Raw genomic sequence first — 26,745 nt, 5'->3', positions numbered from 1 at the left:
CCCATCAAACCTGCTTGTTGAATCTCAGCAATTTGTCACTCGGTATAGGTTATTTTGAGCTGTACACTGAAAAATAGCTGATACTGTAGTGCAAATAATACCATCCAGAAATAACAGATGGGGGGATATTTTTGATAGCTCATAGGCACCCCTCATTAGTTAATAAATTTTATTTAAAATATCAGAATCGTAGTATGCTTAAAGAAATATATGTCCATGTGTAATGCCAAGATTTATTTTTCACGTCCATTACTTTATATTCCAGGGTTATTACTTTGTAATTCCAGAGTTATGGATTTCCTGATTAAATTAGGAATCTCATTTGGCCTTTAAAAATCTGTCTTCAATTGTTTCGTCTTGCCTGGGAATAAGGGAATCACATTAGTAAAGTTTTTAAGTTGGTCTACAAACTGCATTAAAAATGAAATTAAATATTTTTTAAATGTTTTGCAAAGTTACCTTTCCATTTGCTGAGAACAGGCGATCCTAGCAAAAATACATTGCTGAAACACTCGTTCAATACAATTTTAACACAAGCTGCCTCATTTCCATGAGTTATGTGCAGGGAAGGAGCAGGTCTGGGGGAACCTTTGGTTGGGAGTAGTTGCATCTTTTTTCCCAAACCACCAAGTCACTCGTTGTTATTCTCTTCTCTCTGTTAAGTGGAATTATATTCTAACAAGGCCAAAGCTGATGAGACTTTAAAGCAAGTTTGATGTCACATTTACTATTCTCTTACAGCCTTATTCTGATTAGGGACTAGTATATCAAGGAGCAGATACAAAAATCAGTTGAAGTCAGGAAAAGATGAAATAAAGGAAATGTTGATTTTGATATTTTTAATAAGAAGTCTGAAGTTCATACCCCTTATTAGAATTGCTTATGTGCATGTATTTCAATCCAATGCAAGTTAATTTTCCTCTGAACAGCTCCAGAGTCTTAGATACGCCTTTTTGGGGCAACGCTGTGTATTGTTATGCAGCACCATACACTGATCACTGGTAATTGGTTTTGTAAAGCAAGCTAGCGGGAACTTGTTTTCTCTTTGTGATAAAAATAAGCCCAACTTAACATTTAAAATCAGGTCGGCTTATAAATAATGTAATATTTGGGGATTACGCAGTGTTTTTCTCCTTCAAAGTGCTTTACAGGTGTTAATCTTAGTGACATTAGCCCTTTGTTTTTGATGATCTGAATTTGTGAGGTTTGGGATAACTCTGATTACCAAAAACACGAAGGGGGAAATTTTGGTGCTGCCGAAGTCGATGGCAAGGCTCCCATTAGACTCCAGGAGGCAGCAGGGTTTCACCAAGGTTTTGGATGCCTACAAATGCCTGCAGCCACAAAGGGTAATTGTCGGTAGCTTGTTCAGACACCAAATAGTTTGATGCGCGTTACTAATGTTCATACAAATAGTGCATTTGCGGGAACTAATTAATTAGCGTTACCAGGTCATGCTGGAGTTTCTCAATGCAAGGCATCCAGTTGAAATAGTAAGTGACAGATTCAAATATCAACCTCAAAAAACCCAAGCGCTTAAAAATCGTATGTTAAGCTCCCAAAATTCCAGATATAAAAATACCACATCAGAGTTCTTTCTGTCTTCTTATTTCAAGCCTCTAGTATTCATATCCAATTGCCTTTTCTAAACCCTGGGAGACTAAGAAACTCCAAAAGAAGCACATTGTCATATGAGCACCTGATTCCAAAAACAACAGCTTTATAATATTACAGTTCTGATAATAAAGGAGAATCGGCATCGCTGGTATGTGGACATTTTAATTGCCTGCAGAATTTCCAGCTCTTGCTGGTGTGATACATGCAAAGTGCTGACACTAATCATTTGAGGCACAAGTGTTTTCCCCTAAGCTACCCTTCATTAACTCCATTTGCACTGATTCTTTTCTAGAAATGAGTAAGCAAGTAAGGAGATGTCTGTGAAATCTGCTTTTTGGGTCAGCAGTAGTTTTAATATCAATTGCCCTGCGTTTTTGTGGCAGCATGGCCTATCAATGCTATAGCTTCTGTCCCCCAGATATATGTGTCATCTGAACTCCAGAGTCGCTTGGAAGGGTAAAATAGGATAGAACAGTTGCTGATTCATTGCTTGGCATTTTGTTACACATTTTGCATTAATTTCAAGGGCTGAGATAATTTCCTAAAGTTCTGAGATATTTCACGAAGCGTGCTTTAAGGCCACGAGGAAACCTCTACTTTTAATTATTAAGGAGGTGAACAATTAACCTATTTGGAATAACAAAATAATGTCAGTTTTGTGTAATCTTGCATGCTGACAGCACAATAGTGGTGGTGTGCACGTTAAGCGCACGGCTGCCTTTCTGTGGCAGGGAATCTAGATCTGCTTTAAAATCCATAAGAAAACCAAAGCATTTGCTGAATGCTGGAAGAAAAAACTGTCTGAAATCTTCCCATCAGGATGTTTTATTGCATGAATCACCTTATCTTGCAGAAAGCAGTAGGTTCTTAGATGAGAACAAAACAGGAGGTTGCTTAGCAAATGAAAGATGAGAGCTCTGAAATTCTTCCTAAAGGCTTTTTTTTCTCCCTAGCTTGAGGTTTTGAAAGTTGGCTTTTTTTTTCCCCCCTTATGTTTTGATTTGGTTTTGGTATTAAATGCTGAAGTGGTATAAGTGGAGCAACTCAAACCCACAGAGTGTTGTTTTATATCAAACGTGATGTGATGTAACACAAGGTGGCACAGCAGAACCTAATGCTATGCATTAGATAAGGCAGATTTAGCTAGAGATGTGCCTCCCACATCTTCATCGGGATTTGCACAGCAGGAAATGGAGCAGACTTGGAGCTGTGCAGCGAGGGCTTTATTCCACCCAGTTTTTCTTCCTACCCTTACATACCGCCTGCGTGGCATTTTGGTGTGCTTGTACTTGTAAATAATGAGTTTTTATCAGCCACGTTGCAGGTAGGTGCAGTGGCTGCTGCCCTGATTTGGCATTATAATAACCAGTCATAGCAGAATTCATGAGGTATCAGAAATCCAAGAAAAGTCTTTGTTTATCACTCTAATTAAATACATTTGGAGAGTCATTAAAAGCTATAGCAGGTGGGCAAAACTGAGGAATAAGGATGGCTTTGTAATGGACTAGTCAGTGGTTTTGTTCTGAGACAGATTGGTTTTAAATATCTAGCCTCATGTCTCTAAGTCTCTCTATTCTGAATTTAATTTTTTTTTTCCCATTCTGCATTGGGATTTTCTGTTTACTCATTTTCATGTTTATTTTTTCTTGGTCAGATGGACTTGGTTTTGTGATGGTGATAGTAATTAGGTCTATGCCAGCTTTAAGACCCTGTTAAAGCTGTGTCTTCTGTGCCAGAAGACCTGCAATGTACCATGAGTTGGACTTGAGAAGTTGGCAGGGCTTGTAGACCAGACAGGTTTGGTAGAGGAGGCTGAGCTTCAGGGAGACAACACAGCTGGCTGAGGATGCTGAGGCAGGTCAGGGACCTGTGGCAGGGGGCACGTGAAGGTTATGTTGGTAGGGATGTGGCAGGTGAGTTCAGTCCCCAGAAGTTTTGACTCCACCCTTATCCTTAAGGGTTAGTTTCTGAGATGTACAGTTACATACTTCGAATTATATTGAGTTGCTGATTTATTTTAATAGAAAAGTGTATTTTAAATCTAATAAAGTTATGTTTTGTGAAAACATCTGCAAAACCATTGTCCTCTGGTAAAGATTTTCTGTCTTAGTGTGTCATGTGTGCATGTGCACCCCCCAGGTATGAATCTGGCTAAGCATTCCATAAGTATTAGCTTATTATTAATGGATGTTATTTATTAATAGCCACATCAAACTAATGCCAAGAGGACCCTATCTGTAGGTATCCCCTTTGTGCAGGCTGTTCTCCAAATATGAAATACAAGAATCTGCCATAAGCCACACAGGTTTGTGCATGTGGATTTACACCTTGTAACAGTGCTATGATAAGTCTGAAGACAAACACCCTCACTGAGCAGGATAAATACAGATGTGACAATAGCAAAATACGGTTTCTGCTCTACCAGTGTCCTCCCTGCTGAGCCTGGAGTGGCCCGAGACTGGCCTTGAGGTGCTGCTGCCCTTCGGTACCCACATGGCCGTGCCACAGGAGACCCAGCTGAGGAGAGGGGTTTGGGACTGGACATCTTCAAAATTGCAGCATGCCCAAAAAATAGTGAGACGTGCTCTGGAAATAGAGCTTGCAAGTCTTGGATTTTGTGGGCTTCTGGAAAAGGGTAGGTACCTTCATGCATATCCACGCATGTATGGTTAGGTGTATGAAAAAAATATATAATACGTGTGTACACACGCATATATCTACATAAAAAGAACATGGGGGTTTCTAATTACTTTCCAGTTCTGGTGTTTACCTTCTCAAATTCATAAGGTTTCAGAAATTTAATGTCTATGTACATATTTGTTTAAATATTAACAGAGATTTTCATCTAAGCATACGACTCCAACAGCTCGAGCTTTAGGAAAAACTCATTCATTTAATGAGCTTCAAAATAAGAATACTAGAACTGCTGACATGCTTTCAACCAGAGGTTAGGTGGGTAATTGTCACACTAATTCTTGATCTCTTTATTATCTTACTGCCTTGGCATTACCATATGTGTCTTACTACATAGTTAAATTTATATTACTGTAGTAATTAAATAGACTTTATTAGCCTATATCTTCTTTATTGCTTCCAAAATCAATTCTGGTTTGAGATACTGAAAATATCACTGAGACTTCAATTACGAGGAATTCTTTAGCGTCCTAAGAATGAGTAATTGAGGCTAATACAATTTAACATCTGTAGAGCACCTAGAACTGAAATTCTTGTTAATGGCAATAATATGCTATGCCTCATTATGTTTTTTGCCAATGGGTTAATAATGCCTGAGATGCTCTTTTGACAACATCGCTTTCTTAGCATTAGAAACGTGGCATTTTTCACTGTATTTGGTAGTTACCAAACTTGATTTATGGCAGGGCTGTATTTCTGCGGTGTAAATTACTCTCTCATTTGAAGCTTGTATTGCATAGCTATTTTTTTTGCTAGTGTAGCGACACTCTTGTTATGCAAATCATGATGATGAGCAGAAAAGTTGGGCAGGGGCAAGGTAGGGGTTTTCTTCTTGATGATGCTCCTTATGGCTGTGTGCAGGCTTGCCTCTCTTGCTGCACATTACTCTGATATCTTTTCTTGTTCTTTCTCCAGTCTGGAAAAGATCATGATCCATCTATTTTTTAGATAGTATTTGCCCTTTATTAGGAATTCTTTGGCAATGGATTATACAGAATCAAGGGGATTGCTTTGTTGCCACCAACCTCCCCTCCCCTGTCCCCTGGCGGCACTAATGGCCGTTAGCGTTAATTATTTAGAGTTCCTTGTTTTCACACAGAAAGCAGCGATCAATGTGCAATGCCAGGTATATGGTTGTGTACCCCCCAACTCCAGTACTCCACCCCTCATCTTTCGAAGTGTCTGTTTTCTTTGATACAGCCTTTGGTTTTTGTTCAGTACGGTGTAAGCAGCATTATTTAGAAAGCTTGTTATTTTTATTTTTTTCCAGGCAGGAACATTTTGTCTGTAAATGTTAATGTTGCGACACAGTCTGAAATGTTTCTTTTCTTGCGTTTTTATTCATCTCCTGCTAATTTTCAGCTGTGTGTATTCTGGGCTGTAGACCATATAATGGCGAAACCAAATGGGTAACCTTTTCACCTAGGGTCACATATGGCTTTTTTTGCTGTTGGATATGGATGGTCCACAGGGTGTCCTGATTAGAAGTGTTAAGCAATCATGAGAAGTGATGATCTAGACACAGGTGTTCCTTCCTTTCATGTGCAAAACCACCCCAAAACTGAAAAATATTGAGCAGTAGCCACAGACATTGTAAGCAGTAAATAAGATGATACATCTGGCTTCTAGACTGGCTCTTAGCAATTTCAAGCACCTTTGTCCTATGGGTGGATTGTGCGAACTGGTATTGAATTGTTCCAACTGCGATTGAAATCCCATTGAAATACTTTTATTTTTCTTGTGGTGGAGGGAGAAGTGTTCACGCCAGCTGACCTTCACATAACCAAGCTGTTTGAATGGGTTGACTGGATGACTCCTGTGGTGCCTAGAGTTAGGTCTTCCTTAAGATTCAACTTCTAATCATTTTGATCCACTGTCTCTAAAACACAGGGCTGTAGAACAGGGCATGATGTGTCTGGTGTCCCTCTAGGTAATTTTTGAGCATTTGTGGCCTTCTGACTTCACATCAGAGTCAGGTCCAGACTATGGTATGGATTTGTAGTCACACATTGCGTTCTGTATATGCTCAGCAAAATAGAATTTGCCATGTGCCATGGTCTTCCCATGTTACTTTGGTTGCATAAAGACAAAAGAGTTTAGAAAATGTTCCTGTAAAAATTGAGGACCGCTGCATGTTAGAAATAGCAACACTTGGAGTCACAGTTTTGTACCATGGGTTATTCCATGAACTCATCGTAGGTAGGGTTAGGTAACTTACAGCTTCCCACATCCGAAAGTTTTACCACACGAGACTGCAAAATTAACACATGCCAAATAATAAGAAATAACCTAGGTTGTGGCGTTACTTCGTGGACTGCATCACTCACAACATCATACAGTGTCACGCAACAGAAATACTGCTCCTGATGGGTAATGGCATTAAGAGTGCTGAAGTCATGGTACAAAACTTGCTTAATGATTTGCATTTTTCCCCTATGTTACAAAACATAGTTGAGCAGATGGATGCAGCCAGCTGTACGTAGAGCTTTAGGGAGTACTGGGGAGAAAAGAGAGGGGTTTTTGTTAAGATAAATGTAATAATCTCTGTGATAATTAGTTTAATTTAGATCCTGCATCTGACTCATTTTTGACTAACCTTGTATGAAGCCTTTCTTGCCTTGCTGACGAGTTTGTGAATTTAGTTTGATTACAATCCCTTTTTTGTGCTTGTGGATTGCTCACTGATCACTGATATTTTTCATTAAGCAGTTGCTTTATTACATTGTTATTTAGAGGGGAGTAATTTGTGCTTTCTAATTAATTTAATTCCAGGCACATTTAGTAAGTAGCTACAATGAGCCCATTCAAGGGGGTTTAGGTCATATTGACATTGTTTACCAGATGTGCTCATTTGTTTTAAAACTCTGTTAACTCTGTGATGACAACAGTCCCGTTCAGTTGCGTGACTCTTCCACCGTCCCTAATCTGCACCTCCAAAACCCCCCAAAATTAGAAGATGCATTTCAAGTACTAGTGAGAGATGTCCATAAGCATTAAATCACAGAGGAATTATATTGCAAACAGTGTTGATATAAACTATTACTATTCCGTTATCGGATTAGAGGGCAGAGCAGCGGAGAAGCATTTTGGCTTCTCTTAGCCAGGGTTGTGAATGCCATTACTCTGACCACTAAAAAACTGGACAATGCCAAAGCAATGCATACTGGGTGTTAAGTCTGTGCTTGGCCCATTTACCTCTGAAAAACTTGCAGTGAGGCTTCAGGAGAGAACAGGGCTGGGAGGATGAGCATACCAAGCAAGGCATGGCATGAGCAGTGGCCTGAGCAGTGATAGGACATAGTTAATGTAATCCAAAGGTGAATGTTGTAATTCAGGGTCGTCACCATCCCAAACTCATAGGCGTGGGCAGTTGCTTTTGCCAGAAGCTTTTTGATGAAGCTCAGTGTTCCGTTGCTAGTGATGCTCCCAGGATTTGGGGGTTATTCAAGCGCTTCATGTTCATTGCTGTTAAATACTGTATCCATTCCATCATCTCGGCATCAAAACCAGATATGATACTTATTATTTGCTCATTTGGCCTGCTGCCTCAAAAACTGGGGGGTTAAAATGAGACCCTAATTAGATGAATAAATAACATCTTTACAGGAAAATGTACGGGCAGGTTATTCCCCTGACTCTAAGTTTGTCCCATGAAAAACTACCAACATTTGTTAACGTGTTCTGCAGTCACTTATTTTGGTAAAAAGTCAATTACTGCTTGTTCTGCAGCAAAAGTCCGGCACAGAACAGTGACACTGTAAGATTCATCAGCCTCTGAAGGACCTGCCAAACAATGGCCTTGATGTGTTTTCCATTATTTTTCAATCATTTTCCATCTTTTTTGGATTGGAACAGACAAAATTAATGACAAACTTTGAAGGAAAGGTTTGTTCAGTAGTTCATACTTAGTAAATTTTAACGTTTAATGCTTGTGATGCAATAACTGAATTCTGGTACAGTTTGAACCAACGGTCCAGCTGCATCTCAGCTTTATTTTTTGCAGGGAATGTTTAAATTGCTGTAATACCTTCTCTGGCTCGTGTTAGTCTGTTAAGGGTGTGTGCATGCATGGGGATCTGTTCTACCTATTGATTTAATGGGAAAGAGCATCTCTTGGAAAGGGAGAGTAAACATGTGTGCATGCATGTGGAAGGGAGGAGAGAGAGAGGGAGAAGCTTGATCTGTGTGTTTATCTCTGTGATAAATGATGCCTGTTAGAAATATGACTTGCCATGAATGTTATTAGTGCTTTCCTTTTTAAGTGTGTTATACAAACACAGTCACCATCAGCAGAAATAAAGCTGCGGTCTTGATTGTTTAGTTCAAACAGTTTTGATATTTCATTGTCCCTCGATCAATCAGTGCCTAGAGAGGTATCAGCTATTGGCTGGGAACGCATCAGAGTGACGAGCAGAGCACAGAAATTCCTCAAAACCTGAATATATTTCATTTAAAATACTCATTACAGTTTGCATCCCAGCCTGTGAACAGGCAGAAAAGTGAGCTCTGTTTATCATTTTTAATTGTGGATCTTCCCTATTCAGCACTAACATCTTCCAAATTACCTTAAAATGAGCTTCTTCCTAGACAGATCTGTAATTCACTTGCATCACTTATTTTATTCTCTGTGTAAAAGTTAGATGAGGGCATGGGTTTTAGCACAAACAAAATGCATAAAGTAGAAAACATAATGCAGCATAAATGCCACATAAATCGCATCCTAAAGACAAAAGCAGATTTCAAACATCTGAATTACTGAGCACTTAATGTGGAGTGTAATCTTCTGTTTTGGTTTGTGTATGTTTTCTGGAGTGTCACACAGAGCAAAATACAGGGAGTTCCCTCCTCTCCAACAGTGGAGGAGAAAGAAGGTGATTTGCAAAATGCCCAGGGAAGAGCTTTTCCTGCGTTGTAGGTAAATTCCCCGACCAAGTGTCTCCTTTGCTGCTGGGAATTGGGCTATATGCAGAAGTAGTCAATAGAAATCCCACTTGAGTTCTCTTGCTCATCACGGAGCGAGTAAGAGGCTGCTCCAAAATGCGAAATTGTCCTTGAAAAAACCTTTTCTTGTGTCCTCCCAGCTGTTGCTTCCTTTACATCTACTGCAACCTGTGTAAGCCCCCCTTCTCCAAGCTCCCCAGCATCCCCCCCAAGGGTCAGGACATTTGCAGGACTGTTCAAGACACAGCTCTCTGAAATTGGAACTAACAGATAAAATCTCTGGCTTCAAAGATTTACACTTAGGATGGACAGGAAAGAAAATGCGTGTTTTCTCAGTAACATTGACGTTTTTAGGGATAAAAGCTTATTCCTCCTCATGCTTTTGTTTTCCTTTGCCCAGCCCGTGCCTCCTGGCTCAAGCCGATGCACCTTTTCCTTTCAAAAATCGATTTCCAGAGAAATACTTTTTAAAAAATCAACCTGTTTCCCCTGCGCCGCCACGATTGGTCCAATAAAATCACCGAGCCGATCGCGTCAAAAGGAAATAGCCTCGGCTTAATTGTAAGCTAAGTCTCCCGTAATCCAGGGGAGCATTTGAGATTCTGCCCAAGCGCTGGGTTTCGGCGGCCGCTGAGGGCTGTGGGTTTCTCTCCCAGCCTCCCGGCTGCTGCAGCACAAGTCAGCATAGCTAATGCAGATAGAGCTCTCCCCCCGCTCCCTCTTCCCCGCTCCCGTCTCTCGCTCGCTCTCCCTCTCCCTGTGCTTTGATTCGATATGAACAGACTGGTAACTCCGATGCAAGAGCGAAAGCTGACATAACTCTGCAGATGGCTACGTTCGGATGATACACCTAGGGATTTTTCTTTAAGGGAAGGTAACATTTAGATTCTAATGTTTATTTTTCCCTTGTTGCCATTTTTCAGGACTGCCAGTCCCAAAGAAGAGCCCGAAGTCGGTAAGCACTTTTCAGCTACTATTTTTGTCTGTTTGTCTGCTTTGAAGGAGAAAGGCATGAGTTTGGTTTGTTTTCTTTGTGGGTTTCAATTGTTTCAAGTTGTCTTTCTATTGCAACCATGATTACCTTGCACGGCTCCTGCTGCATGGGGAGATGAAAGAGGAATGCGGTACGGAAGGGGGACTTGTTTGCAAATAAAGCCTCAGGTTTACAGATCCTCTTCCCTGACAGATTGAGCTTCTCTGTCGTTTAACTTACCAAAAAAAAAAGCTATTGTTTCCTTTTGGAAAGATGGGAGGCTCCACCTTCTTGCCAGATAGCAATTCCTGTCGGGTGCTTATAGGCACCAAGCTTTTCCATTAACTCCCTGAGTTTTCTCGAGTACCCTCGGCTGAATTATTAACAGAATGGGAAAGCATGCACCTTGTCGAGAGAGACAAAGCATGAACGGGTCACGATTATGGTACCCAGGGAATACAATTAGCTGTCCGAGTGCTTGCTCTGGAGGCATTTTCATACTGAGCAGGGTTGTGCTGCAGGTGTGAGATTCCTTATTTTAAAAAAAACCAAACAAACAGTATTTTCTTGTCCCTTCTGATCCTATTTCCATGTAAAGCTGTTATCTGGATGACATGTTAGCTAATAGGATGGAAGCCGTGATTTAAAGTATCATTAAAGCTCAGTGCATGATATTGCAGAAGAAATTAACATGCTACTTGTATGCAACAAAAAGAAATGTTTTATTTTTAAAGGAAATGGAATGCTTAAAGCCTGAAAGTTTCCAGTTTTCTGTTGAGAGGGAGGGGAAAAAAGAGATTTCTCTCCCGGTAGCTTTGGGGAAGCAGAGTGAGTGAGCTCTTTGCCGTGTTGTAAGACGGCGCGAAACTTCACTGACAGTCCCCGATGGGTGCCAAAAACTGCAGCTGGGCACAGCCCACCTCGCTGCAAACCTGGGCAAGAGGTTTATGAAGAAGCTGAGCAGAATGCTCCTGGTTTTAATACGAGTTCTCTGTTCATCCAAAAGGAAAGCCCTGAAATAATTAATGTGATTCTGATGGCTTAGGGCAGCGCTGATTAAAGTCACGTGAGCGCAGGCCTCTACCATTGTCAGCTCGCATTAATGTTGAGAGGCAGAAGTGCAGGGTGTGCTCCCTCGCAGATCACGGGCTTGTCAGACCCTGCGCGCTCACTTCTGTCATACGCTGAGATCATTTCAGCCTTCGGTAAAATAGAAGCAAGTGTGTAAAATACGTACGCATCTGGCACGTTTCTTTTCTCTGCCTGCACTTTTTTCCCCAGTCGGAGCAGGAGTGGCTGCACTCGATCTGGACTCCGACTTCTATCATTAAACCAGCTCCGATCAATAAGTCTCGGTCTGTTCAAAGCATGGATGCTCCCATGTGGAGGCTCCCGCTTTGCCACACACGCATTTGGCATCAGGTAAAGGGGGATCCTGCTGTGTCAGACACCTCTGTGGTTGGCAGCGATGCACTGTGAAAATCTGAGCAGCATCTAAATCCATGTCGGGATAATCCTGCCATGGTGAACAAAGAGACTGCTTGCAAACAGGTGTAGCCCTGCAACAGCAGATTTCTGCCTACTATTTGCTTTGAGGAGCCAGTCAGCCCTGGGAAAGCAGTCCCATTCCATCGCGTGCCTCTCCCAAACCCCTTGCACCTTGCTCTAGGGTCCCTCCAGTAATTTTTACTACAGCCTTAGGCAGTGCAGTTGCCTCTAAAGCACAGGACTCACAAAAAGCAGAGCCTCCTATTCCCCCGCCTCCACACCGGATCATTCACATCGGCAATTAGAAGCAATGTTTTACACTGCCTCATTGTGTGGCAGCTTTAATGACCGACCACATCTCGGAGGGTCAGAGCAGAGCACATCAGGGCCGCCACAGCTGCTTCTTCATTCCCAGGCATCGGTGACATGCATGGGTTGAGCACAGAAACCTGGAGCAAAGCGCCTTGGGGCACCCATATGCAGAGGAGGAAACTGTCCTCGGGGCTGTCTGGGATGGATTTACACCAACACTAGAGCTTGCATGGCCAAGGTGATGGTCAAAAGCATAAAAGCAATGGTATTGGTTAACACCTTCCTTCCTCGGTTTAATTGCAGGGCTGGTGCTCGGCTGCGGGGCGAGGGGAGCCCAGCCCTCTTGTCCGTGAACATTCTCACTTGCTCTTGTCCTGGCAGGGGAGAGCCAGGCCTGCCCCGCTGACACTCTCCCTGGCTGCGTCGACATCTCGCTGCGCCCTGCCCCAGCATTTCCCGGGGGTGGTTTGCTGCATTTGCAGCACTTGGGTGAATGTGGGTGCTGCCGGCTGAGCTGTGCGCCCGCGGGCAGTCCCCAGCGCTGCACGGCTGGCTATGGGACTTGGTTTGAACGTGCTGCCCCTTTCCCCCGCTCACTTTGCCCAACGCAGAGGGAATGTTTTCCAGCATTCCTTGATTAATAAATTAGCTGCAATTAGAGCACAGCATACATCCAGGTCGGGAGCAGTTGGCCCAATCTTAACTTGTGCTCGTTCTTTGTTTGTTCTGCTGCATCAGGGAAAACACGAGCTCAGGTCTCCATTCTCTTCTGCTTCACTCAGTGCAGTGATGAACCCTCTCTTGTTACCTCGTATCCTTTCCCAGAGCCCGGACACACTCCCGACTTACTGCCAACAGCTGTCTCTTTCTCAAACAAGCCCTACTTTTAGCTATCGGCCCCAATCCCATATTCCCGAAAGGCCGATTTCAAGCTGTTGGATACCTCCCGGCTGGGAGGAGGTGTTTTAGCCCCTTGGAGAGGTTTGTTAGTGCTGAGGCTCTGACACCATCTGGGAATATTTTTTTTTCTGCCTTGAGCTCAGTTTTCTTGGGCTGTATTTTTCAGCCTGTGTGTATCTTCTGATGAGCTTTGCTCTTTTTCTCAGTTTTTAAGGAGTCTTTCAACCTTGGTGGAAGAGCCAAATTAATTAAAAAAAGAGTTTGCAGCCGTATATGGGACTGGGCACTTCCAAGTCCTTTCTTCCCCTTTTCCCCCCACCAAGGATATGCTCACAGCAGCTCTCTGTGCTGCTTGTTTGCTTTCAGTTTCCCATTGATTCTTCTTTATGTGAAAATGGATAATACTTTTGTATTGACCGTCTGGGGATATACATTTTCAGTGCGCAAGTTCTCTAGTATAGCAATTTCCCTTGCAATTATCCTGGTATAACATGGATGAAAACAAACTTTTTTTTTCTTTTTTTTTTGTCTTTTTTTTCCCCGTTGCTTGCATCAAAATACTCCACAAGGGGGCAAAGATTCCCATTTCCAGCTCAGTTTGCTGTCGCTGCCAGGACCAGCTTCTCCAAAATGCTCTAGAGCACAAAATCTGCAGCTAGATAGTCAGAAGACAGGATCACTGCAGGGGGAAGAAAGTGCTAAGCTCTTCCAAAAATCTGATTTTTTTTTTGGGTGTAAATAAATACATTGTCAGCATAGCTGAATTGTGGCCAAAAATGCAATTCCTATGCACAGCCTGTCCCTGACAAGAGACTTGCCACGTATTTTGGATGGATAGGCAGCACTTGGGGCTCGGCTGATGTCCTGTTTTTGTCAGGAGGAGAAACTGTTTCCACAGCATGAGTGTTTGCACAATGCATCCCTCTTCATTCAGAGACCGTTTTTCCCCCCACCTTGAAATGCAGTGGGAGGAAACCACAGCAACACTTCTCTCTTGCAGTTTAATGCCTGAAGAATCCCATGCCAAAAAGCTTTGGTGTCCGTCTGTGCCGCAGGACATGCTCCCTGCCACCATCGCCTCTTCTGCTGCGGGTTTCTCTCTGCCTGACACAGACATACACAACTGCTGCTAATAATTAGTGTCCCATCCCTGCCTGCAGCCACCTCTCAGCCGTGTCATGGGCCTCGGTTCTTTTAGCAGTCACTGTACAAAGTAACATTTAATTACTCTTTCATTTAGCACAAATGACAAACTGGTCTCTGCTTTGTGGGTATCTGTAGCATTTTCCAGGCACTTGGAGACTTCTGTAAGCAATTTTCCTCCTGTCTCCTTTTGAAGCACAATAGCTTCAAGCTCCCTGGCTCACATCACCTTTGCTGTTTTCTTCCCTCCCCGTAATCAGAGGACGATGTACTGCTCAGTGTGGGCTCACTCAACCTCTCTGCTGAGGGAGAAGCTGCCTTTCAGGTCAGCAAATGGAGTGCCTGTGGCTGAAAATGGGATCGCACAGTGGAGGGAAGAAATCCCGGAAGGCTGATGTATGCCCAAACCCTGACCGCCGCTGCCCCCTCTTCTGCAGCAATTGCCCCCACAACTGCACTCAGAAATCTGAGCCACGCTGACGTTCCTGTTAACCTCAACTGGTGGGGACAGGGCAGCTAGAAAAGACTTTCTTCACAGTAGTACGTTTTCTTCGTCTTATGCTTTGCAGGATGAGCAAGGGCACAGGGAAGCTGGCACAGGCCACGCATCTCAGACCTGGGGCTTGTTTAGGGCATGAGAAGCTTCAGCTTTCCACGTATTTATTTTGTCATGGCTGTAATACAGTACCAAGGTGATTGTTTTTTCCCGTCACGTGTATTTAAGTGTGCAATCTGACTCAAGGTAGTCATCGTAGTCTTTATTTCTAGCCACTTTTGGTCAAGAGTCTTTCTGGCAAGCTATTTATGCTTATCCACAGCTTTGGAGAAGACCATAGACTGGAGGGTCAGGGGTGCTCTTGCTGATTTGGGTAGTTTAGTGCCCCATGCTCTTGTAGTCATTATCAGAAGGCAACATGATTCAGCTGATCTGCTTTACTTTGTACTGAAAAACATGATCAGCATCTCAGGGAGAGGTCTGAACCACCCGCTATGCAGCGGTCTGTCACCAAACAGCCCCATGCTCATCTGGCCCTGATTTAGCTACTTCCCTGCCCGTGTGTGAGCTGAGTGAGCTGGACAGTCAGATCCAGACCCAGGAGGATTGGCCCCAAAGCTGGGAACGAGGCAGGAGATAGAGAAGCCATCCTTTCATTGGCCTTTCATCAGCTCATCTCTCTTGGGAAAGCTCCGCCTTTGCACCAAGGCATGAAGTTCTTCATCTGGCCAGTCCCCATTGTAGGAGCACCGCAGAGAGCAGGACGGTCAGACCCCTGCAAGTCCTGATGATGATGATGTGCTGAAGCTGCTACAAGACATGAAAAGAAGTTTGGCCCCAAACGTTTTTGGCCTCATCTCGTGATGTGAAAGTCAATTAATATCGTCTTGAATTAGTTTAATTTCATATAGTCATTATTCCCATGTTGGTGTTCCCCTTTCTCTGTTCCCCTCTTCAGCTCCTAAATAGAGATGTTTCGAGCTTTTTGAAGGAGTTACTGTTTGGAAAAACAACTGTCCCTCTGAAGAAGTTTTCCCCTATTTCTTGCAAAGTGGCTGTGTTTGCAATTGCATCTGTAGTTTAATTAGAGGTGGTTTTGCTTGAGATATGCTGACACTTCCATTTGCAACCCAAATACAAAACAGAATTCATAGTTTGTTCAATATTTAGACCTTTCATATATCATAAAATGAGAGCACTTTTTAAAGTTCAAACTTGTTTCTTTTTAACTCAGAAAGTTTTCAGAGGGTTCTCAACGTTTCCCCAAGGGCTGAATAAAGCTTCACATTTTAGTCCCTGTAGTCCAACTTCTGTAAACCAGCTATTTCCAGTGAGACTGGCCTGAAGTTTCACAGGATGCTTGTAGTTATTTTAGTAGTTTGGCCAAACAAACAGAACAATCCAGATGGCTGGACTGAGAGTTGTAAAGTGTTTTTTTATTTTTTTTTTATTTTTAAGTTACAAAGGAGTGATTATCCACAGCATAGATGTTTTAAAACTGCTTCATTTAAAAACTAAAGGGCTGCATGTGAATTAGCTTCTTTTACCACTTAAAAAGCTAGAAATGTTTGAAACTGGTTCAGATACTTGTATTTAAAAGTCTGCAGATGAGTAATCACAGCAGGTATGCTTTGTTCAAAATTGCTTTAAAGGACAAAGGCAATTTCACATTCTAGTTGATCAAGATATTTAAAAAAACGTGGTAGGGGATCAACAACTCAAATGTAAGGCTGAGAGGTCAAAGTCATTTGGGCTGTTGGAGCTGGTTTTTTTCCTCAGTGTAAACTTAAAAATCTGTGCAACTTAAAAAAACCCCAGAAAATATTATCGTTAAGACTCAAAAAGGAGGGCACTTCCCTATGGTGACTTTCTCCTCTGTAATTAATTCAGCCCTGCTATGACGGAGCATTGGCTGCCTGGAGTTTCGCGTTCAGAGTAAAGGAGGGGGTCCCAGATGTGTGTGCACTTCAGCCCCCTGTGCTGATCTGCTCTGTGTTTACTGCTGACTTTTCTCCCTACCCCTGCTTGGTTTTCTGTGGAGAAGTCCCTGAAAGCAGAGATTCCTGCTGCAATGTTTTCGGAAATTTTTGTCTGAGGTTTCTTGGTACAAGGGGCTGACCACTTTTAGCCGGGAAATTGTGGATGTTGCAAAAACAACCTGTAGGATGCTATTTTTCCGGCCGCCCTCTGCATCACAGCAGCCCCGGAAACATGCCAGTTCCCTGTGCCGGAGCAGGTGGGAGATTGGACTCGACCTTGATGCCAACCCAAGGTCATCTCAAAAGAGCATTAAAAAGCATTTGCTGTACAGTTTGGGGAGCTCTTGTTGAGGGAGGATTTTGCTGCATATTGAGTAGTACAAATCCTGGCAATGCAAATGTGACTTGTGCACACCGTTGTGAATTTGAGTTAAGAATTATGTACCCTGCTTAGCTAAATATTGAGCAGACAGAGCTCTTGACATCCTGCTTTTGAATAAGCCTCGAATTTAGGCGGACGTATTTTTTTCTGTTTTAATACGCTCAATTAAAATAAGGAAATCAAACTGCAAATAGACATTTTCACATTTGTGAAGGTCTGCTGTAATCCTGTGGATGCTCTGGGAAGCAGAGACGTGAAAGTGGTACTCTGTCGTCCACCCACTTGTGATGTGGGGGTTGCAAGAGCTGCAGAGGAAAAGTGATCTTTCATAGTAAGGGCTGTGCTTGCATCTGTTTCAGAGGGACTGTTTAAGTTTTCACAGTGAAATTTGGTAGTTTTCCCTTTTTCTTGCAGGCTCAAGTTAGACCCTAATGTTACCTGATTAGAAGGTCGTTGAGTTTTTCTGCCTTTATGTAGGAAAAAATCAGTGCACTGAAAGTAGTAACCTATAACAAGATTTAGATTTGTTATCTGTGTGAGATGGAGAACTGCATGGTTATGATAAATTACTTTGTTTTGCATATCTCTTTCTGTCAGTCTGCCTATCAAAATCTGTCATGGGGGAATTTAACTGTACCCAGCATTAACTGGTGGCAGCAAAACTGTGATTTATATATTTACTTATGTGCATGCAGAAACCCTGATCAAAGAAGGGAGAAAAATTGATGGAAAACACCCACTCAAAGACCAATAACCGTCTGTTCTCTCTCTTTCCACTCGCTTTCTTCCTTACAGCAACCGCTTGAAAGGAAAGACAGCCAAAACAGTTCTCAGCATAGCGTCTCCAGCCACCGCAGCGGGCACACCGCTTCCCCCGTTCACAGCACGCAGGTGCTGCCGGACTACACCGCCGCGGAGGCGCCGGCTGCGGATCAACCGGACAGTTCTGGGCAGAAAAAGCCAGATCCATTCAAAATCTGGGCCCAGTCCAGGAGCATGTATGAAAGCCGACGTGAGTATGAAGCAGGTGTGGTTGCTAAGGCTACAGCTCTGGCAGCTGCTCTCTGTATATTTTCTTTGCGAAGAACTGAATCTTTTAGATTTATATTGAAAATGTAAGGCTCCAGTTTGTTAATTTGGTATCTGTCGGTGATGTCTACTTGATAAAGGTGCAGTTTCCTCTCTGATGAGGAATGAATTTAGATCATCTCCAGGAAGGGCACTTAGACCAAAGCTTAATACGAAAAATCCCTTTAAAATTAAAGACCATCTTTTCCCCTATTTTTTTTATTTTGCTTTTAAATTAGGCTGAAGGAGAATTTCCAAGCTTGATATCCAGATCCTAAACTCTTTTTTGAGGTTAAGACTCGTTGTCTGATATGCATAGGAATTTCAGTGAGGAGGGGAAGTATTTAGTTTGCTGAAATTCATATCAGATGCTTTCCAGTCTCACTCTGGAAGGAGAAAATCCAGCTGAGCCATTTTACTTTGACCAGAGTGGACACTTTAGCAATACAGATATCAAATTCATATTGTAAGTGGCTTTTATGGCAATTAATAATCAGTACACTTGGCTAATAGTTCAGCAGGGCCTTGACTCTGCTCCAAGACTATAAATACAGTTTCAATCAGTTTCTTCTCTGCAAACAAAATAAACATGCTGGCTTTGCTTTAATTGCACTGCTGAAGATGATCGAATCTGTAAAAGCTTCTTAAAGAAAGAGAATATTAGGTTCATTTTCAAAAGGAATAGTTACTTTAGTTACAGAAAAGGGAGCTTCAAAGTCTTGGTGCTGTAAGAGTATCACCTGGAGTTTGATTTTATTGTGCTAACTGGAAATTGGTAAAACCAGTATGAAATGAACGTTAGCCCAGAATGAAAAATGGTAGGGCTGTTTTTTTCTGACCAAATGAATCACTTTGAAATCTTATGTCCTGGAAAAATTAAATCATGAGTCACAGTTTCTTGGCTGAAGATGCATCTCTTCGGATTGAATGTCTCAGCAATGCAGTTTGTAGGTGTCTCAGCTTCTGTGCGCCGCTTCCTTCCCTTCCCAGGGATTAGGCGTACTGACCCTGTGGGCTCTGGGGCCAGGTCGTGCTGATCTACGGAGAAGTGCAGTGACGGAACTTGCACGTGCATCTCGTTCAAATAGGAAAAAGGGGCAAGAGCTGAGGGATGGTGACAATTCAGCCCTGCAGAGCTGTGGACAGAGCTCGTCCTTCTCCTGCCTGGGTGGACAAGGCTGCGGCTGTCCCGTGGCACTGGCATCACCCTAGCTCAGCTCACGTGGTTCCCATAGGCACTGTGCTGGCATTGCTTCTGGTCCCCTGAAGCTACTTAGCTAATTTCTAATTAACGGTTTAACTCATACTAATTAGTCATTAGTATCAGCTTAGCAGCCCTAACTCCTGCCTGCCTTTCCCGATAAAACCCGAGGCTAAGCGGGAGAAATCCTGAAGTGCACAGGCAGGCAGTCGCCCTTCTGTGTCCACCTCCAACACCATGTGCTAAATCCTCCCTCTTTCTTCGATGGCTGCAGGTATCCTGTAGAGCTTTATCCTTGTCTGTGATTAGAGCCCTTCCAGAGGCCTTTTCACTGTCTCTTGACCTGGTGGTTTCCCACACCCCATCTCTCCCGGTGCCACGATCCTCTCTGCTTGGGCCTTTTGCTAGACTGGGATCTGCTACGCCCCTTCAGCTTCCCTGTCTCACTTTTCTGTGGTCCAGCATCCCTGTAGTGCGGTTGATCCTCTTCTGTTGCTTCAATCCTTATCTCCTCCGTCTTTTACCAGATGAGACCTACCTGTTTGAACATCAGTGCTTTTCTACTGCCTTTTCATCCCATTGCCATTTCCTTCCCAGGAGGGTGTTTTCTGAGATTTCTTGGTTTCATAGACAGAGGGTTTTTGGAGAATGGCAGAAGTGTGATACGGTCATGTCTCCTTGTAAGCATGTGCCACTAGAAGTGTCCAAGAGCCTATGAATTTCTGACCCTAAGCTGGAGTGAAACACAGCTTAGAGATTAACCTGCACTCTTACGTAGTGACATGGCTTTGCTGCGCCTCATGAAAGGTGAAGAAAACCATGAAAGATATAGTCTAAGTGAAAAAGGCAGTTGGACGTGCTCTGTCTCCTGTCATGGTCTGATCCCAAAGTTTGACTGGTGGTTTTACTTAGAGGTCAGTGGTCAGCTCTTGCTCCTTCCCTCACCAAGCCCTCAGCTTTCATCCCTCTCCCCAGTCTAATAAATGGAGACTGATTCACAGCTGAAACCTGGTGCCTCTTCTGCCCTGGCAGCTTGGAGTGAGCTACCATGTTTCTTTCCCTGTGTTTGGTCTGCATGAAAATTGGGCAATTGGTGGCTGCTCTGTTATGAATGTGAATGATCCCTTTGAGACTCACTTCCCGGCGTTGCCCAAGCACCAGCTGTGTGGCTCTTGGACCACTCGTAGGGAGCTCTGCTGACGTGGAGCACCACAGACTGCGGGACAGGAGGAACCGTTCCCTGGGCCTCCAGTTTCACTGTCTGTCTGCTCCACATGTGCTGTTCTTCGTGTTTTTACCCAGCTGCGGTTCAGTTTAACTCCAGTGCTTCCTTTGGCTGGCGGTGATACAGTCATATCATTGCTTTCTTCTTTGCTTGAGCACCCATTCCCTTTGGCTTTGGGACTGAGGTTAGCATCTCCTCTCCCATGGTATCCATAGCTTTGGGTCTGAGGTGTGACTCTCTCTGCATCCTTCTGATGAAGACGTGAGCAGAACTGAATGCATACCTGATGTACAGCTGGAGGATGCCACCCTAGTGCCAGTGCTGAGATTGGCTGATGTGTCCTGTAACTGGGGCTTTTGGTGGGTCCTAGATGCTGCCACTGCCGAAGAGCCCCAGCTCGGCTCTCCCACCTCTTCCTGCTGCCCAGTGCAGGGCTTGCTCTGTTGATTTATGGCCTTAAATTTTAATAAACCTGAAAAGGATTATAAAATGTTCTTTTCAGAGGCAGGGTTTTGAATCCCCGACAAGTGGACTGAAAAACAGCAACAACCCTTTGTGTTGAAGTATATGATGAAGTTAAAAAAGACAGAATTTTAGAGCATTCAGTGTTTTATTTCATCCCATTTGGGAAATTATTGAGTATAAAGAGAACATAGTGCAATTTTTCAAGTGCAGTTGACACAAAAAGATGAATTCATTAGCCCCAGCCCAGACAGATTTTTTTTTTCATCTAAAAATAATAATATAAAGAGGTTTCATTCAATATATGAATACATTGTCTCCAGGATGTTTCTAAGAAGTACTGAATGTATAATGATCACCTACTGCCTTTTCACTGGGAGTGCATCCCACTGTTATTAACATTAATAATAATAATGTAGACATGGAAAGCACACAGGCAACGTTTTAATTTTTCAGAATTGGTAAAATGCGTTCTTCCTTTCTTTGAGTATTCTTTAGATCAGTAGTTCATAAAAAAAGACTATATTGGACTTATGTGACTTGTCTCACTGAAGCCATTGGTAGAGCAGAATTTGGTTCAAAAGCACCAGATAACCCATAATTTTGTAAAAGGATGTATTTTTTGATTTACCGAATGCATCTTAATATCAGGAAGTACTTGGATTCTGCGGAGGAGAGCCACAGACATTGCCTGTTTAGGGGAAGAAAAAAAAAAAAGAAGAAAAATTAAGCTGGAATTAATAATGCAAAGCTAAGCAATGGCTCCATAACTGTGTCTGGACTCTGGCTGAGTGGCAGCAGATGAGAACTGCAACTTTATTCAGCAAATACGGGCTAAAGTTCCTTCACATGCAGCTCCCCTGGGTGAGGGGATCTGGCCTGCAAGGTGCTGAGCGCTTGGGCTCCAGCCCAAGGAAGCTTATTTTCAAGCTGTAAACCCAAAGGGGCTTGAATGCTTCAAGGCTAAGGCTGAGCTCAGATGCTCTGCTGCAATCTGGCCCAGAGTCGCAATTCTTTGCTGGATTAAGACTTTTGAGAATAGCCGGCTTTGTGTTAAGTGAATCTGAAAACAGATCATTTGGTGGTGATAACAAATGCACTCTTTGCTGGTGCTAAGTTGTAGCTGCCTGAGCTCCTCTTCATGGGTAACTCATTGCTGCTAGTGGGAGCTGTGTACATGAATCAGAGAGAAGGACAAACCCTTAAGGTTTAAACACTGAAGTGGTTCCAAGATCCGGGAATGACATATGTGAAAAGCACTCGTTGAGAGAAACAGCCATTGAATAGTTTGTCAGAGAACCACAATTCTGAAATCTCGCACCGTTTTATTGAAAATATATTTTTATAATATGTTTTTTATTTTTCAATGTATTATTAAACTTCCTTAAAGATTAACGCAATCTGTTGTCAAATTTTTCTCATGTGGCCTGATTGCTTTGCAAAATACCATATCCTACATATGGCCATCTGTCAAAACAGCAGTGACAAAATGGATTAATCTGAATTGCAGATGTGTTAATGAATCCCTTTGAAGGGCTTAAGCATTTAATTAAAAGTAAAGCAGAACATGATAGATAATTTTTAAAGCTTTTAAAATATTCTAAGTTATCGTTAATATTTGAATTTTATTTTCAGGCACATAATTTATGGGGTAGGATTTTCTCTCCCCAAATCTAATTAAAATAATACAAACAAGTCTTGACCCCAGTGTGTAGCATTCACTCACCAGCAATTACATAGAATTAAAAATATTTGCACAGTGATACCAAACATTAGCTACTTTCTCGCTAAAATAGAAAAGAAAAATACTCTCAGGAAATTGCAGCCGCCTTATGATCAGACTGACTTTAAAGATGATAGTTAGTAAAAGCCCCTTGGTAGGGTTATGTCCTTTTATTATATTAATAGGAGACAAACAGTTACAGTCATACACTTGGACACACAGATGTGTCCATGCCCTTAGAGAATGTCTTGCTAAAAAAGACCGTAGTACTTGCAGCGTGTTGCGGGAGCAGCAGAGGCTGCTGAGCTGTTACGGAGCTGGGACGAGGGCAGACTTTGCTGGTGTTCGTCTGGCACCAGCCCGGTCCATGGCTCAGTCAAGGCATCGTGCCTTCCCCACACCTCAGTGGCAGAACTTGGTCATCTTGTCGAGAACATGCTGAAGCCATCTTTTGAAAGCTTTCCATGCCACCAGAAGGGTTGATTAAAAGGAAAAGACAGTAAAACTGGAATCCTCCTGCAGAGGGCTAGTTTAGAAAACAGGGCTTTCCTGCAAATACGGAATCTTGTGAGGTTTATGGCTAAATCACAGGACTTTTCAACACTGAAACTCTCCATCAGCTTCAGTTCACTCTTAATTTCAGACTTGTCCTTATATACTTTGTAGAATCATAGAATAGTTTGGGTTGGAAGAGGCCTTAAAGATCATCTGGTTCCAAACCCCCTGCCATGGGCAGGGACACCTTCCACTAGACCAGGGTGCTCAAAGGCCCGTCCAACCTGGCCTTGAACACTTCCAGGGATGGGGCATCCACAACTTCTCTGGGCAACCTCTTCTGGTGCCTCACCACCCCCATGGTGAAGAATTTCTTCCTAATATCTAATCTAAATCTTCCCTCTTCCAGCTTAAAGCCATTCCCCCTTGTCCTATCACTACATGCCCTTGTAAAAAGTCCCTCTCCAGCTTTCTTGTAGGCCCCCTTCAGGTACTGGAAGGCTGCTATAAGGTCTCCCCAGAGCCTTCTCTTCTCCAGGCTGAACAGCCCCAACTCTCTGAGCCTGTCTTCTTAGGAATCTGGGCCTTAAAACTTTTGTACTTTGCCAAGCTATGAGTCATTGAAAGTGCTGCTGCCTCAAATGAGCTAGTGACTAAAGCAAACCCATACTGATTATTTTTGAATCTGTCTTTTGTTGAAATTGATATCACGCTGGGCAGAATTTTTTTTTATGTAACATGTAAGATAATTGTTAAAGTTTGTATAGGAAAGTTTGATTAAAATGACCTCTAATTAAGCACATGTTCATTGTTCATCACCATGTATTTAAAATTTCTTTTAGCATTGGAAAAAGATATTTCCATTTGGAAAACTAACTGTGTCATGATGGTGGAAATTTTTTTCTAGAAAAGTATTTTTAAGGAGTTCTCAAAGAGATTCTTCCTCTGAGGAGAAAAATAATTCTTCAAATATACCTGCATGCATGTGCATAAATGTATAAATTCATATGTGTGTGTGTATGATATATGCACATGTACACAGGCATGTGCAAATAGATGTGAAAGTTAGTATGTCGTAATCCATAGTAGCTATAACCTTAGCAATTTATGCATGAAAGCCTAACATGATCCATACAGTCAAAATTGATTAAATGAACTAACAAGAAAGCAGATACATTAAGCTTTGCAAAACTGTAAAATTAATATTACAGCTATGTCACCTTCGCCTGCAACTGGACTGAGCAAGGGTGAGAGAGAGAGAGAAATCAATTCCACGAGTTTTGGAGAATGTAAGACTGTGCCAAGAATGTATCTGTGTCTTGTGATGTCTTGTTCTGGTGTCATTGCTGCTCTGTGGCGGGGGGCTCTTCATCACCAAGGGAGTCTGGCAGGGCCATACGCCAAGGTTAGCCATGAAGGTGCAAAGTACTTGCTTTACTGTGTACTGGCTAGCAGCGGATTTCGTAGGCGGTGGGGGAGGTGGTATCATGTTCCTGTTTCGTTCATGAGTTTGCCTGTGTGGCTCGTCGACGGGGCTGTGGCACTTGCTTCTCCTTCCATTCCTTCTCACGGCCCCAGCAGAACTCTTCTTACCACTTTCACAACGCTCTCCAAATGGTCTGGTTTAATTCAGGACGAGCAGACTGGAAAGTTTTACCCCTTTGGGCTGTGTACCCGTTGTTTCAGAAAGAGTCTGACATGCTTGAGATCAGGTCAAGGTGCAGAGATGCATTGAATGACTCCTGGAGGCCATTTTTCATTCGTTTTCAACAAAGGTTTAGCACCACCGTGAAATTTTCCCTTTAAGTAAGGAAAGTGGCTCTTCTGAAGTACTACTGAATAATGGAGAACTTAAAGTAATTCTCTGGTACGGAAACCCTCAAGGAGTCCCACCTCAGCTGTATGGAAGCACAGAGGTGGATGGGGTTTTCTGGGCTGTGCCAGTGAATCACCATACTGCAGAGCTGGTGCAAAAAGTGGTAAAAGGAGTTTTGTTCGGTTTGTACTCGTGCTGTGTAAATGTGTGTTGTCTGTATGTTTGTTGTATCCGTGTTTCACCTCTCTGTAATCCTTCCAGCGGAAGGAGCGTGACATGAATGAACTTGCTTCTTTGGGTATAGACTTGTCTTTATTGCTTTGGTTTGACACCGCCGTTAGACCTCAGCTTGCCGTTATCTCCGGTGGCCGTTAATTGGCTAGCTGGTACCTGAACCAGGAACATAAGGCATCGTTCAGTGAGACTGGAGAGCTGACAAATGGGAAGGTGTTGAGAGATGCCGAGGAAACAGGCCCACGCTGAAGCTCTCTGCAGAAGCCATTTTGCCTCTGACAGATCCAACATGTGCAATTAATTGGTTGGGGCCAGCCTTTGCCAAAACAGCCTGCGAAGTGCTGGAGAGATGCTTCCGAATGTGTCTGCTCTTCACACTCCCCCTCGCTGAAGGCAGTGATAAACACCAATTAATTCATTGTCTAAGTTCTGCTGTTGTGCTGCACGTCCGAACAGATGAACCACGCAGGCTTCCAGCGTGTTCATCATCTGATTATTCTGTAATTGTATCTGGACAAAAATTAGCCTCTAGTTCAGTAAGGTAATGTGCCCAGGTCTTAAGCTTAGTTTATAACTGCAAGTAATCAAAATGTGAAAATATGATATATAAAACCCATGGCTATAAACCAGTTTGAATGAAAATGTCAAAGCAGACATCTGTGCCTTAGCACTCACCTGTTCTTTTAATTTTTAGTATTCCCAGGTCTTCAATGCATATTATACTTTAAACCTGTTGAGTCATTGAAGAGAGAGCATCAGAGCTAGCCAAAAGTCTCAACACTGAAAAGCACCAGATGACTAGACCCAAAGCTTTGCACAACAGGCACCGACAGTGTCAAATGCAATTAGGGCCCAGTCTGACAGTCACTGATGTCAATGGAAAACCACCAATTTATCTGCTCATAGATACAGAAAACTAGATTAACGTGTTGCATCCTGTGTCTGAGTACGCACTTATTTAAATTACATTCCTGAACTATATACCTTGGTTTCTTTACTAAAGATCTAGGCAGCTGACTTGTAAGGGAACAACTTTTTTTATCATTAATTATAAATTTTGGGAGGGGATCATTACAAATTTAGTCAATGTTACAGATACTAACCAATAAATATTAAATGAACCTGAAGTTGTCTTCTGATATGATTTAATGTTAGCAATTAATTTTGCATTTTTAAAAAAGGGATGAAAGCAGGCATGAATAAATTAATCTAAAACATTGCTGTTCAACCGCACTTCAAGGTTAGTACTTCACTGTATGTAATATTCATTGTAAAAACCTTGCTGGTGTTCCATACTAATGAGTAGGTAAGGTTGAGCTTTTTTCTGTTTCCAGCTGGTTTGGTCTGTTCAGTGGTTTTACAGAGCCTGTACATGAGCAAGTGAGAGTCAGGAGAGCTGCTTTTCTTTCAATGGAGCCCTTCTGTTTTACACCAGCTGGGGATCTGTCTGATAGTTATTTAAAGCAGTGTCAGTAGACAGCAAACTATGCTTCTGAAAGTTAATTAAACAGTAGAAGTCATAACAAGTGGCTCTTTTGTCTCCCATGGAAGAGGAGGCAGCTGTATTGTTTCTGGCAGAGTGATTCTCTATTGTAC

At 42.7% G+C, this 26,745-nt stretch overlaps 1 protein-coding gene across 1 annotated transcript in view; it reads left to right on the top strand.

Moving 5' to 3' along the window:
* MAGI1 (membrane associated guanylate kinase, WW and PDZ domain containing 1) overlaps positions 1 to 26,745 on the top strand; it is a 355,632-nt gene that overhangs the window by 308,868 nt on the left and 20,019 nt on the right. The window contains exons 14-17 of the mRNA XM_059823169.1: positions 10,176 to 10,207; positions 17,721 to 17,937; positions 24,311 to 24,388; positions 25,388 to 25,393. Coding sequence (XP_059679152.1) covers positions 10,176 to 10,207; positions 17,721 to 17,937; positions 24,311 to 24,388; positions 25,388 to 25,393 — 333 coding nt within the window. The remainder of the gene's footprint in view (positions 1 to 10,175; positions 10,208 to 17,720; positions 17,938 to 24,310; positions 24,389 to 25,387; positions 25,394 to 26,745) is intronic.

The sequence above is a fragment of the Gavia stellata genome, chromosome 12 (genome assembly GCF_030936135.1).
Source record: "Gavia stellata isolate bGavSte3 chromosome 12, bGavSte3.hap2, whole genome shotgun sequence".
Classification (NCBI taxonomy): Eukaryota; Metazoa; Chordata; class Aves; order Gaviiformes; family Gaviidae; genus Gavia; species Gavia stellata.
The sequence above is the reverse complement of the archived record's forward strand: the minus strand, read 5'-3'. Positions and strand labels throughout refer to the sequence as shown.